Source organism: Lissotriton vulgaris, chromosome 10, assembly GCF_964263255.1.
Source record: "Lissotriton vulgaris chromosome 10, aLisVul1.2, whole genome shotgun sequence".
NCBI lineage: Eukaryota > Metazoa > Chordata > Amphibia > Caudata > Salamandridae > Lissotriton > Lissotriton vulgaris.
The window spans coordinates 193026619-193042318 of record NC_141698.1 but is presented as its reverse complement, the minus strand read 5'-3'; the positions used below and the strand labels follow the sequence as shown (position 1 = coordinate 193042318).

The following is a 15700-nucleotide window of genomic DNA, read 5'->3' as shown; positions in this document are numbered from 1 at the left end:
GAAACAGAGCGCTTTAAAATCCCCATGTTATGGTCAAAAGTATACTGTTTTCCTCGATAATTACTGGGTGCAATAAAAAACACAGAACTGAGGATTCCACCCAAGCACAAACTGAGGTTTGCTCAAGTGCTGAAAACACATTTACCTACTAATAATCAGGTCCAGAGACTGTATCTATTTGCTACTATTGTACATAATTTTATTGTTTTAGTTGTAACTACTGCACAGGTCTGTGATGCCTGAATTAGCCTGATTACCACAACATTAGTAATAAAAATGAATGCTGTCAAGATCCTTAATGCCAAAATAAACTCATGCAAATGTTATCCCTATGTATTCATGCACACACACTCCTCCACAATATCATCTCTCCCAAATACTTTCCAGGGTCCACAGAGTCACAAACAACGTGTCACGATCTTTTATGACAAGTCTACCAAACACCTACCCAACGCTCAAGGAAACACACTGGTCTTCATGGTCCCCATAGATCACCCTTGATAAGACTCCCAAACTCCTACCCAATCCTCAATGAAACACAGTGGTCTTCATGGTCAACAACGACTTTCCATAACAAGACTCCCAATCTCCTCTTCAACTCTCAATGAAACACACTGGTCTTTACAGTACCCCAGGGGAACACCACTTTGGATAGGCTTAAATTTCAACTTGTTAAGGAACTCCACCATGTCACTGCTACCAATGACCCCACTCTCTTTGTGACCACCCATTCAGAGCCACTGGTACAGCAATTACATTTGTTTGGGCCAGCAAAGTTTGCATAATGCCAGCTGGGTATGCCAGCAGTCAGCAAAGCCACATAGACGTTAACCATAATCTGTGCTGTGATATTTTAGACTACGATTGTTACCTTATGTGTCACAAACAGATCAGGTCTATCATCTTGCTAATGGATGGGGAATCCAGTTGCAGTCTGCTGTGGTTTTGGGCCTGATCTTGATCAATTAATCTTGTATCTAGTGATACTTGCCAGTCCGTCTTTGGGGTCACCCACAGCCACTCATCTACCACTTCACTGTGACTCCATTGAAGCCGCCCATCATGATTAGATTACGATCTCCCATCCTATATGCTCAGTCTCTGGTGTTCAACTTTAGATGTTGCACGTGTAAGTGAACCTGTTCCATGATTCCCTAACGTCCCCATGCCATTTCACTCTCATATCTGCAGCAGTATGACCCATATCTTAGTGATGTGTCTGCTGCCATCCAATAGGGCCTTACGGAGCCCCACGGATTTCACACCAACATTAATGCTATCGACTGCACTTGCAAACCTAGTTGTTCCTGTTAAAACATAGTCAGCATTATGTCTGTTTGGTATTGGCAACAATTAGGCACCTGAACATTTTGTTAAGTAAGTGTAATATCAAGTACTTAATATAGTTTGAATTAACATTGTAAATTGTTTTGTTTTTTAACTGGTCATATACAATGTGTTTCGGTCCAACTTTAGGGTTATTTTGGGAGTTTGGGCAGGTAAAGTTTTATTTAAAATTAGTATACTACTTTAAAGTTAAAACAATTCCTAATTGTGGAAATATTAAGTTATCTATTTTGATTAATTAAAATAAGGTAATTATGTGTTATGGTTCTAGTTCTTGGGATTCAAATACTTTTGGTTGCTTGTTAAATTATGTTTTTTTTATTTCCTAATGAGCGGTAGGGTTCATCGGGACCAACCTGAGGCATCAGATGATGAGCCCGGAGGGCCTTAGGGGGTACATGACTGTGATGGATATATAGTACACACATGACGGGGGAGTAGACAATCACTGAATTAGAGACACCTGCGCCGAGTGGAGTTATTCCCCGCTTTCCCCCCTATCGGATTTCTCACCCGCTCCTATCCAGGATCTAAGATGGACATTTCCCGTCACCCTTCTCCGCTGGCCTGTGATTCCCGATTTGCTTCATTCCCCCAGTTGCTCTATGTTTAACGCGTCTGGAGCGCCCCTGGCTGTTATTACAAATCATGCGATCTACATGTGTGGGGAATTGGAGTATACAAGCAGAGATGTGTGACCCTTATATTTTCAGGTTGGGTGGTTGAGTTATTCTGCAAGGGATAAAAGATGTATTATGCTGGGAGGTCAAAGGAAATGGGAGGTCTCAAGAGCACACTGTTGGGCGTTACTAAAGTTTAATTGATTATAGTTCGAATCTGTATGTAGAGGCGCTACACAAATCAGTGTTGCATTGGATATGCTCATGCGCAATAATTCCCGGACTGTCTATTGTTCTGACTACATTGATATCAAACTGTGGTGTAATTTAAATTGACTTCCGGAAAGTGTCAAATATGTTGTAATTCAAAAAACAGAAAAAACAGAAAACAATAAAAATAGATTTAAACAAAAATGAGCGGTAGGGTTCATTGGAGGATTGGGTGGGTGATTACTTATTTTCAGGGTCTCTTTTTGGACTGGTTCCCCTTTAATTATTGATTTTTAACTTTTTTCTCAAATCAATGATTGTACACTTTTTGGGGTTCATTTTTTAAATTTTGAATTTTGTTTGCACAATAAATGTAATCACTTTAATTTAACTACTTTTTTTAACCAATTATGCATTTCAATACATTAGTAAAGTAACAGTTTATTATGGTTGACTATAATAAGTCAGTTTCATATTTTATTAAATTTGTGCCCCCTGCATGCACCCCCATGCACAGAGGCAACAGGGGCCCTATAAGGGCCCCCTGAGTTGCCTCACCATCATCCTTTCCATGGCAGGCTCACCGCCATGCAAAGGCTGACGGTGGGGCAACTGGAATTAAACTTGGCGGTGCTGCAGCGGCACAACCGGCATATTACTCTGCCTGACCACTTCACCTCTGCAGCGGGATCCAGGATCCCTGGAGGATGCAATGGTCTAATGGCAGTCCAACTGCCAGTGCCCTAATAGGGAGGGTAGATTGTGGATCGCCACCATGGGTTTGGCAGTCAATTGGACCGCCAAACTCGTAATAAGGCCCTAAGTATTGACAAGACTATGTAACTTTAATTCTCTGGCTGCTTTACACTGCAATTAGAATGTGGGTTACCGTATCCTTTTGTGCAAAGTCTGGTGGCAGTGGTACGATGGGGATACCGGCTGCTAAGAAGTGATGCAAATTCTCGAGGGAGTTTTATGTGCATTAATATTTTTTAATTGAAAAACAAGAAAAGGCCCCATTTAATAGGGATTATATACTTTAAATCTCTTTGAGACAAAGCAGGATTTTTTATGCAGTTGGTCAGTTTTACAGGTAAAATCTTTTTAAAGCATTCAATGTAATAACTGCCTCTTGTGTTGTGAGAAAACCACAGCTATATTTGACCTGGAACCTTGATCATGGTATTAGACGTTTTTAGTCATTATTGCATTTAAATATTTTCCCTCTAAAATCATGGACTCCTAATTGGTCAAAATTACTGAATAAAGATGATGTATGTAATACCTTTGTATTCATGGTGTATTCATGGTGTACAGGATATTAATCATGTATATTATTTGTATGTCCAGATTGCTTCTTCAGCTTCCCCAATTTCTGAATCCTTATGTTAAAACATAGGGCCTCATTATGATGTCGGGCGGAAAGCCATCCAACAGCTCGTTTGGAGTCTTTCCGCCCAACATCAGAGGTTTGCGTTCGGCTGATGTATTACGATACTAGTGGTCGGATAGAAATCCGCAGGGGAATTCTTCTCCACTTCCGACAGGCTCATAGAGCCCTTTGGGGAAGTGGTCGGAAATGTAATCCTAAAATGGCAGCAGAGCCAGCCTCGGCTCTACCGATGGGATTACAAGTTTGCTTTCCACCTGCCCTTTCATGGTGGTCCGCCCCCGCCGTGAAAAGGCAGGCAGAAGGTGACTTTGAGGGCTTCTAGCAGGGCACCCTCGCCCCCTGGCCTTCTGCTATGGTGTCTGCTACACGGTGCAGGGATGTTTAAACTCTGCTTTTTTTTCATTGCGGCTTGTCCTGTGAGCGGCAGCACAAGCTGAAATAGAAAAAATACATACAGGATCTGACACCTAACACAGCAGTCAGATCATAATCTGGAAAGTGGCAACTCCAACTCTTTGTTAGGTGGTCCCGCTTCAGCTACAATGTTGGTTGGATGCATGTCTGACCGGCATGGTAATCGGCCCCATAATGCTCGAACGTGGCTGAATCTCATCATCTGTTGTTTTTTTCCACCTAATTATTTTGTCAAAGAGTTTTTACATTTTTTAAATCTTTTTCAAACTTGTATCGAATATGTACGATATTATTGTAATGTTGTTATTTCTCATGTGGACCTTGTTTGAGATCTAAATCTTATAAATAAAAGAACCGAATTGACAAATCCAGGAACAGCACATTTTTGGTGCATTCCCAAAATTTTAACTGATGTTTTTTTCAAAAGTGGATCATTGGATGCCATCATCCCCATTTACTGTAGTGTTTGTTCTGAAGAAGATGACACAAAACCATTTAGGTCACGGTGAAATGTCAATGCTTGCTACACATTCAGGCTGGTTTATAGTTGTCTGTTGTTACGCAGCCTCTTCCAGAGTTTGTTGTTGTGTTCCAAAAACTCTCTATGTTGATATAGGTATGACCAGGCCCTATATTATACAATTTTTGCAAACATATGCAATACATTTTTGGAAATTTATTTTTTAATTACATTTTTAATTTTAGGATATTATAGATAATATAATGTCTAAATAAACAAAAAAAATCATGAAATAGTTCTTGGTCGGCTGTAGATATATATGGTTTTCATCATTTACAGTCAAATAGGGCTTCAAACTTTCTAGGTGAAATGTAACACTGTTTTGGAATTTACAAAACAAAAATTGTTAGACTTTGCATCTTTGACGTGGTTTCCCCTGACTTTTTCCCTCTACTTCCTGTATTTTTGATGCCGTTCTGGATTTTGTTTTTGCTGGCTTAGATGCTTTGGGCACTTTGCCACCGCTGATATCAGTGTCAAAGTGCAAGTGCTCCCTATGTAAATTTTTGTTACAGTTGGTTCTCCCTGATTGGCATATTTGATTTACTGGTAAGTCCCTAGTAAAGTGCACTGAAGTGTGCCAGGGCCTGTAAATCAAATGCTACTAGTGGGCCTGCAGCATTGATTGTGTCACACACATGAGTAGCCCTGAAAAGATAGCTCAGACCTGCCACTGCTGTGTCTGTGCTCAGTTTGTTAACGGCCACGTCAACATGGCAAGTGTACCCACTTACCAGGCCCTAACCTTCCCTTTTCTTACATGTAAGCACCCCTATGGTAGGCCCAAGGTACCCCCCTGGGCAGGGTGCATTGTATGTGAAAGGTAAGACATGTACTGGTGTGCATGACATGTCCTTATAGTGAAATACTGCTAATTTCGGTTTTCACTATTAAAAGGCTATCTTGCCCCATAGGATAAAATGGGAGTTTATTTATAAAATCTTATAAATAATACTTCCCATTGGGATAAGATAGAGAAATAAAGTTTAGGATTTCTGAACTCAGAATTTAATAACACATCTTTTAGTAAAGATGGTTTTTAGATTGTGTGTTTGAAAATGCCACTTTTAGAAAGTATGTGTAAATTAGGGGGTTTGGCCCTTACCTACAAACACCTAGGGCCTTAGAAAATTGTATCCACAAAAAAACATCAGGTGATTGTGCGTTTTAAACACTTCTTTACTGATGCATGAGGCACATTTTACTCAATAAACATGACCTCAGATTTGCTTTAGTAATGTTTGAACAAAAACGTTTTTTTAAACTTTCACAATTGGTGCGATAAAAGAAAGGACAATCCACATTCAACTTGATGGATATACAGTGAAAAATATGTGAAAACCATGTGTGAAGTGTAAAATATGAAAAGATTAATCAAACATACATTGTGATAAGGCATAATTGATACATGAACTAGGCGAAAATTGCATCTTCACCAATCCAGGATTTAACAGCCTGAGCATCAAATTCACAGAAAGTGCTCTTAGCACTGGAACATTTAAAGGGTCCAAAGGTATCTAATGTGGGCATCCAATAGTTTATTTGAACAAATAAATGTATACGTACATATTGATGCTGATTGAACTTGGATCCTCCATTGTTCTCGGTCTACGAGTTTCGAACTCGCACTTTCTTTAAGGGTTCTCTTCAGGACAAAAGGTTTGGTGAATTCTTTGGGGGGCATGAGAACAGGTTTGAATTCTGACTCTTTTCAGTTGTCAAGAGCTAAGGAATTTCTACTTGTGCACCAAATCAAAAGAGCAGGGCAAACTTTACAGGATTGCTCATGTTGTTCTGTGAGTATCTGTATTCTTATTTATATTTGAAAGTGAATTCTGGAGCCCGGTGCGATTCCTTTACAAAGCTTGTTAGGGCTCCCTTTGGATCACATCGTCCTCCTGCCAAAAGAATAATGCTTTTAGACAGTAGGCATTTTCTTGTTTAACAATTCTGTGTGCCTCTGCCTGTTTGTGTATTGACTGTCTGGTTTTGGAGTGACAGGGTCTGGGGATGTTCATTTACTGTGGTCAGCCACTGGGGGGTTGAGTTGTGCCTGGCCCGTCCTGGGTGACTCAGAGCTGGGCTGATTAGACCCTTGCTGAATTCAGAGTATTGGGATGAGATTTCCTTGCACCTGAATATGGTCTTTCTCCCTTGCACAATGCTGTCTCCACCCCCTGTGGTCATGCTGCACCAGTGAGGACAGACCTGGTTTGGACTGGTCTCAGAGACCCTTGATAAAGAGAACAAAGCCATTTCGGGGTATAAGTATTAGACCTAAACCCCCTGAACTTTAGACTACTTCTGAAATCAAAAGGAACCTTTGCCAAGGAGAAGAGCTGTAGAAACTGGAGGAGGAGTACTGCCACCTTGCTGTGTGCTGTCTGTGGTTGGCCTGCAGTAGCTGTCTCTGCCAAGGAAAGGATAAGGACTTTGCTGTGTGCTGTGTCCCCCCTGTTTGAGGGAGATCTCTAAGGGTCTGAGTAGAGCTTGCCTCCTGTTCTGAAGTCTCAGGAATACAAAGACTTCACCCCCAGCTTCCATGAACTTCCTTGCTGGGAGTTCTGACCTGCCTAGAGGTGTCTGTGACTGTGTGGAGCCTCTGGAAGTTGTTCCTGCTGTTGGGAGCTGGAAAACCGACGCAACTATAAGAAAATCGACGCATCACTCTTCTTGCTGCAGTTTTTCCAATGCAGCACCGATGTGCAAGGAGAATCTCCAAGTAACGTTGTGAGCTGCCGAAACCGACGCAACGCCTGTCACCACTGCAAGAACCGATGCATCGCGGGATCGCGGCTGAAGAATCTGATGCAGCGCTGCTGCCACATCGATCACAGACGCATCCTGGATTTCCATGCATCGCACCTGTGCAGCAAGTTTTCCTGATGCATCACCCAGAATTGTCTCGGAATCGACCACGCATCACTTCTCTCTACAGACCGGATTCGATGTATCACTTCTCCTGCATGCAGCAGAACTGTTTCAGGAACTGATGCATCTCTTTGCTTTTTGATGTTTCCCATCTCTGCGGCTGTTTGACCTTGTGAATTCTGTCGCAACTACAGGTACTTTGAGAGAAATCACGCATCCATAGTTTTTTATGGGCCAAGTTGTTTGAAACCTTTTTAAAGTCATATTCTTATTACATGTATTTTGGATTTTTGTCATTTTGGTCTTGTTGAGTTTAGATAAAGATACTTTATTTTTTTTTACTAGTGTGGCGTCCATTTGTGGTGCTATCACTGTATTACTGTGTGTTTTGAGTACAAATACTTTATACATTGCCTTTGGGATAAGTCGTGCCAAGCTACCTAGGGGGTGAGCAGGCGTTATCTAAAGCTTTAATCCCCCTTACCCTGACTAAAAGCAAGGGTCTCACTCCCTAGTTGGACAAAGGTACCTACCTCTGCCAGCTAGATAGCCCCATTTCTAACAAAAATGATCTGTTTTCACAAGCGAGTGATTTTCTTGGTTGTGATATGAATGAGTGGAGGCATACGTGATCCTAATGCACATATAGGAGTCTAGCAAACACAAATGACTGTTTGATACTCTGTTATTGAAGAAGTGAATGTAAAGCATCTACCAAACAAAACATTGATGCAATACTGATCTCTGTTCAGTGAGTTACATAGGTGGAACAGGTTATATATCCCATTATAAGACAACAAATTAGTAAACTGCTTTCCAAACGCAATGAAACCAATTGTACAGAGTGAATTGTGATATGATGAGAGCACTGAGCAAAGAACAGAATTATTATTCTAAAATATAAGGTGCATGTCCTCATCCGAAAATGTTTATGTTATACTTAATCTTTTTTTAAAGTGCTCCCTGTCATTTGATGAAAGGCATCCAAAGTAAGCAATGTAGCATTTGGAATTGTCTTCATTGATACCGCTGTGTTAGGCACAAAATATTCAACATAGCGCAGATAAGGCATATAGTGTATTGTCATGTGGATCATAACAGCGTTGACATTCTAGTAAAAACACACACAAACGTCCAACAGTATATCTCAGACAAACTTTTTCATATAGTAAATCCAGTACAGCATGCACAATTCCCATTGTCAGATGGATTACAATAGCAAGAACCACTAAGAAAAGTCACCCAGGCACTTTTAGCAGAACATACTTGATGTAGTATGTTAATAGCAGGGGCGTCCCAGCTCTATTGAGTATGAGCTAAATGGGGACTCCCAGTTCAACTATGCTTTTTAGTTCCAGGGAGCCCTGGTTCCAGTAAATGCCAGTGGTTGAGACTTTTGCAAGCATTTAACCTATCAACTTTTGTTGTTATATTTTGATACCCTACGTGTGATAGAAATGCCTAAACATGAGACCCACGCTTGTTGTGTAATGTGATCCAAGTTGCACCTCACTGATGGAGCCTAGATAGTCAAAAAAACAGTCTGGGGTTGCTTGTGTTCTTGTTCAGAGGGGATGTAGCCTGGCAATTCGGGCAGGACTGTTCCTCTTGGAGTAGGACCAAGACTGATTTGCATATGAAAATAATGGACTGGAATATGGTTGGAGTGATTGCCAGTGGGTTGAGACTTTTGCAAGCATTTCACATATCACCTTTTGTTTTTCTAATTTGATGCTTCAAGTGCAATGGCATGCCCATATATATAGGCATCGTCACACTGTGCCATGGGATGCAAGTTATACTTCACAGATAAGATCCAACAGGCTAAAATTGTTCTGCGGTTGCTAGTGTTCCTGTTCAGAGGGGATGTGGCTTGGCACTTTGAGCTGGATTGTTCCAATAGGAGTAGGATAAAAATTGATTTGCATATGGTTGTACTCCACCTGCAGTGGTGCAATAGGTAAATAAGGATGGATTGAAATGCAGCCGGAGAAATTGGCACTGGTTGCGACTTTTACAAGCTTTCCACCAATTTTTTTTTTTTTTAATATCTTGGAATGAGCAAGGCCCAGGTGCACTGCATTCCCCTTCTTCCCCCTCAACGGGTGAAGGAAATGATAATGTATTGCACATGACGTTTTCAAAAAAATGCTAAAACTGTTATAGTAAAGGCTTACCGCCTCTGTGACACCAGTGCAATTTAAGTCTAATCAATGAGAACTCCCAGAACGTACATATCCAAAACTGATAGAGTTCTTCTTCAACCTATACCAAAGATACACATTCAACACAAACATTGACACTATCAAATGCACAACACGGCACCAAAGGGACTGAGGGGTGTGCCTGACCTCACAAGTTAATAGTAGGGCTGGGCGTAGTTTGCAAAGTAGCGCTTTGTGAAGCTACTCAAAGTGCAATATGCACTACGCGAGCTACGCGTAGCACTAGGCGAACTGCGTAGTAGCATGTTCGCACTGTGCAAGATGCTGTTTTCAATGATTGCACAGTGCGGACAAGCATCCGGCACTGTGCAATCATTGAAAACAGCATCTTGTACAGTGCGAGCTGTAGTTTTCTGCCGCTCAAGTAGATTTTTACTCGAACTGCAGCTTTCTCAACGCGGACAGGTAGTTTCTCATCGCGAGCGGTCGGGAGCATACGCGACCACTCGCAATGAGAAACCTGACCTCCCTGCGTTGAGAATCTCGCCAGGAGGTTTATTTTCCACGCTCGCGATCATCAACTTGATGTTGCTGATCGCGAACGAGGAAAAAGACTCGCCGGAATGTCATTTTGCTTGCTCGCGGTCGCCAACTTGACGTTAAGGACCGCGAGCAAGCAAAAAATGACCGCTGCACTACGCGTGTTTGCACTGTGCTACGTGCAGTTGGCGTAGTGCGAAGTAGCGCAAACTACACGAGCGTAGCGTGGTGCTTTGCCCAGGCCTAGTTAATATATGTACACACTGGTGTGGCATTACCATGGAAATTCATACAGTGTGGGCTTCCTGTAAAACAAGCAGGTGATAGGTGATAGCTCAATTTAGAGAGTGGGAGGAAGAGGTGAGGTGAAGGTAGTGCACCTTCCAACCCCTGGGGCAGTATGCTAATCATGCACATAATGAGGCACTAAATGCTCTGGAACTTACTGTGCTGAGATGTGCAGACACATAAACAAATCTAGGCCCCACCGAAGGCCCCACCGAAGATGTACTTGGGGTGGCCTGGAGGCAAACACACAGAATGGTGGATCTGGTACTGCATCCTTTGAAAAAATCCAATTGCAATGCAATATAGTTAGAGTGGCACTTACTGTGACAGGAGCACTTGTGGCATCTACCTGCTGGAATTTGGGTACACTTTTGAGTCGCACTTGCCCCAGCCTCTCACACATTCTCAGGTGCAAGAGTGGCTTCTGGTCAGTCAGGGATACTCATTAGTGAGCATAGCCTTTACCATAGGTGAGTGTGCGCTGCTTACAACAATGGGCAAACCTAAAAATAACTGTGACATGATGGGGGGACCCAGGACTAAAACAGCAGACTGCTTTACCCCGAGCATCAACACTGACAAACTTGAGAGGATCCTAGAAACCATTGTGACAACTTGAGAAACCCTAACAACCAATATAGGTATGGTGATTAGAGATATCATCATACTGAGGCATGACCACAGAAAACTAATGGATGGGATCAAAGAAATAGAGGATTCAGTAACACACCCTAACAGAGATGCTATAAAGACCACGGAGCAAAAACTTTCAGAGTGAGTACTGGGCAGAAGACCCTGAAGGCAATTTATACAGAAACAATTCACGTATTTTAGGTGCTGCTGGAGAGTTGGAAGGTAAAAACACAGTGACTTACCTGAAAGTGTGGTTTGAGAACTGTGAGGCACAATTGGCCAAAATTGGGGGACGAAGCATTAAAGTCTTTGTCTGCTCAATCTGTAGCTGAGTTGTTTACTACTCTAAATCTAACCAAGGCAGCTGGGCCAGATAATCTCCTCGCAATTGTGATTAAGACCCAATCTGGTGGGCAACTTCCTTTTCAAAGGTTTTTATAGCCATAACTAAGTTAGATATATTTCCGCCCAGCTGGAAAGTTGCAATAATTAGACCGATACATAAGAAAGGGGAGTTGAATGTACCTGGTAACAACCACTTGAAAAGCCTGCTAGATGTTGGTGCAAAATTGTTTACCAAGGTCATTATCATCTCATTAAAGAATTGGATTGAGGGTAATGGAATAATCACAATGGAACAAGGGGGTTGCAAGTGTGGGAATTCAACGATAGATCACTGCTGCATGTTGTGGGCCCTGGGACAAAAGCAACGGAAACTACAGGGAGTTTATCTGTTGTTTTGTTGATTTTAGCTCAGCTTTTGATTTGGTAGACCATCAGTATACTCTGGGCTAAATTACGACAGCAGGATATTCCCCAATGCTTATTCGTAACCTTGCAAGAATTATGTTCTCTAAATTAGGCCCAAGTGGAGCTTGATTTGGAAAGGCCCTCTCAGAAAGAATATCTCTAGAAAATGTGTTAAGGCAGTGCTACGTCTTGGCCCCCACATTGTTCTTCTTGTTCCTAGCAGACCTGCCGGGGGTGCTGGCTGCTACTCAGCCATTTCCCCCGAAAATGGGGGGTTGACATGTACTGAGCCTACGTTATGCAGATGATCTGGCGATTCTAGATTTGACCCAAGTAAGACTACAGAGGAAATTGAATAGATTTAACAGTTACTGTGAGGCTAACAAACTGAAGGTGAATTTGGATAAAACCAAAAAGAATCCCTTTCGGGAAGAAATACAAACGGTTTAAGTGGTCCCTGAGTAATAGGATGGTGGAGATTGAATTTTCCTATAAATACTTAGGTATGACGTTTACAAAAAAGCTGATCTATGCCATAAACAAAGAGTTGTTTGAGACAGTGGTAGCAGCAACTATAAGGGGCCTAGTTTGCTTTAGGAATATCTTTGGTGGTCCATCTAATTTACAATGCAATGGTCCCATCTCAATGTCTATACAGGCCGAGGTATTGTCCCTACTTATGGAGGGAAGCTGGGAGGGGTGTGAGAGCAAAGTGTCTGAAAAAACTGCTAGGTCCTCCAAAAGGTGAGCTGGGCCTGTCATTAAGACTGGAAGGGGATCTGCAGGCCTGGAATTTATTGGCCTACAAAGCAACCCTGTGATTCTGGGATAATCTTTGGTCCTCAAAGGTACAGAAGTTATCAGTTCTATGTGTTTCTGAAATAGGAAAAAGTTAGTTACGGTGGGCAGGGCAGGTCAGAAATAGGTTAGGTACCATTGCGCAGCCCCAAAAATGTGGACATTTAAGATGTCAGAGGCCTCCCACCATTTGAAAAGTGAATTACATATGACCAGCAGAAGGGAGTCTAGATTTGCCGATATGGAGTATGTAGGGAATGGACCATCTGCAAATTCTATGTTTGAATCTTAGGAAAATAGAGGGTGTTCCCACACATTTCAGCACTTCCAGATGCCCATTTATGCTTATTATTATTATTAAAATTCCTGGTAGCCTTAAATGGCCGGTATCTCAGGGCAGAGAAATGTATTGCTTTTTCGGATATGGAGAATAACATCACTTGTGGATTCAAGTTTCAAAATCGTACTTTCAGAGCAGAAGGAATGCTTTGACCCAACCATGCTTCAACTGACCTATTTCACTTCAGACTTGCTACAATGTGGGGCTGGAATTAATGTTTTTGCCGGGGTATATTCTGAAATCATCAGCTCTACTCAAATACACCCCACAGTGAAAAGAATGGGGTTCCTAGAATCATAAACCCATTTTGGCCCACATTTTCCAAAACAACCATCCAACTCACCCCATGACAACTTCTAAATATTTAGAAAACATGCCGTAAATGCACGCTTTCTGTATAATAATGGTCCTGTAAATCTACTTAACTTTAGTATTCCAAGATGTATTTCATTGAAAAACAACATTCCAACTATACTTTTCACAGAGTTTAAGGACAACTATTTAACTCTACCTTTTCAGAGGCTGGATTACATGCCCTGCACAAATGACCAGTAATTTTATACTGGCCCCGGATCCAGGGCTTTAAGTGGGATGAAAAAACTTGGAGTACTCTCAAAGGGGCGTGGTATTTGTAATTAAGGGTGTGGCCAATCTAATTAAGGGCGTTGCTTAAAAACCCGTAAGCCGAAAATCTGTGTTAACCGCATCGCTGCGGCGGTTATTTTTCCCCTACGCGGCTTTTTTCTAAAAGCCGCGTAAGATGACAAGCTCAGCTCGTCATCCGCACACGCCCCCCGTGGCTGATGACGAGCTGAGCTCGTCATCAGCATCGAAGGGGTTAAGCATAGTGTGCCGCCCCAGTGGTATTTTGCTGCTTCTGTCATTGCATCTAGATACTCAATATAACAAGTAACATTATACCCACAAGAAGCCGGGACTATTGGCTTTGTCGATGGTTGCATAACATAAGTAAACAACAACTATTGCGTCATTATATAAAACATTGGAATGCTTCAGTTCTGAAATGATGAGACTGTGAAAGAACTATAACAAGTCTCTTTTAAGTTACATCAAAGTTAGTGAAGGGTGGTTCTCCTGCAAAGTTAAGATGTGTTTTTTCATCCTAAATGTGAGGGCAAAAATGGAGAACTGGATAGGCACCCATCTCACTACCAACTTTTTACAACTGCTGGTACTGGGCACCGGCAGGACCCGGCCCACATAAAGCTCTGCCCTGAGGATCAATTCTTCATTGTCATTTACGAAAACTCACCATGTCATTCTTGCAATAGTTGGCGAGTACAAATGCTGTTTTGCACTGGTCAGTAAAAGCAAATGTAAGTGCAAACTTCTCTAGCCAAAAGGGCGAAATTAACTGGTCATCATTACACTGTATGAAATCAAGACACAGGGAACTTCTGATATCGATTTCTTTATCATACCATGCATGATTATGGCAGTAAAGCTTTTACTTTGCAAACATGATATTTCCTGCAAAACGTTGCAAGCTTTTAACCATCAAGAAGATTGAGACCCAAACAAATTCGGTAAGAACCCCCCCCCCCCCCCCCCCCCCCCCCCCCACACACACACACACACAAAATTGGGAGTTTTCTTTGGCATAAAAAGTATTTTCAAGTGAATATTTCTACTTTCAAATGTTTGTGATAGTTACAGAACGCTGGAACATTTATGAAGTGATGTAACGCTGTAAAAGTGCAACCGAAATTCACATTGTTGCCCAATCACGAGCAACAATGTTGAACATTTATATATTTTGTAGCAATTAACATACATTAATTTAAGCAATGAAATTGAATTTAAAAAAAACGTATATTTAGTCTTCTTACTTTGCCCATAATATGGGTGCCTAGGGCACTAAAAGTGTAATACACAAAACTGGAGCAAACTTTGCTTTCCATTTGGATTACATTAAAGTTACATGCACTCCATAGACAGACTGTGAAAAATAAAGATTTCTGCAGCACCAACGCTTGCTTCCACTCTCGAATACCTATACAAAAAAAGTTCTAAATAAATTAAACCACAAACTCTGAAAAAAGCCACCTCGTCCTGACATTAAATTCACTCTCGTTACTCACCTTGACTAATTTTGATGTTCGTCTGTGGGAAGGCGTGCGTTGAAAGCAAAAGTGTCAACTGAAGGGCGCACACGCCCCAGCTGAGCCGCGTGACAGCCCGGGTGGAGGACCCCATGTTCAGGCGTGAAGGGAAGGCAGCGCGTGCGTCCAGGGCGCGCGAGGTATATGGTCTGTAGCTGGGGCGCGCGCGCTCACTTCACTGGCGCAGACGCAAGCTGAAATACACTCCTCCCACCCCCGAAATATATGATCTCAAGTGCAAGCTGGGCGGGATGGAGGGGCGAGACCATGTGCGGTGATCCTCACCCCCTCAGGAAACAGAAATACTGCTGACCTGTCTGACCTGTTTATCTCTGGTGCATTCTTTGAGTATGTTACAAGGGTCATCGGCGATGTCTTCCCTTGTTTAAACAGACTTGTGTATATCATGTTGGCAAACACGTTCGAGGCACGGAGAGTTTAATTGTTTTCATGTGCAGGCTTTGAAGGTATTTTCTGTGCTTTTCGGAGGCACTCTGCATACATTTGCAACAATATAGACGGGGGCCGCTTCCGTTTCCAGAAGAGACGGAAACAAATCAGAGTCTGTCGTGTTCTTTGCTAGAGGAATTTAAGGATTTTCAAGGGAGTTTAGATTTTCGGTATTTATTTAATATTCAATGTAAGGTACCCCACCGCAGTGAACAGGTCTGTAAACGACTGTTTTTAT

General features: G+C 42.0%; 1 protein-coding gene across 1 annotated transcript in view; it reads right to left on the bottom strand.

Moving 5' to 3' along the window:
• Positions 1-15173, bottom strand: part of CLEC19A (C-type lectin domain containing 19A) — a 251613-nt gene extending 236440 nt beyond the window's left edge. The window contains exon 1 of the mRNA XM_086942408.1: positions 14992-15173. Coding sequence (XP_086798534.1) covers positions 14992-15106 — 115 coding nt within the window. The 5' untranslated portion in view covers positions 15107-15173. The remainder of the gene's footprint in view (positions 1-14991) is intronic.
• Between the last annotated feature and the right edge of the window lie 527 nt (positions 15174-15700).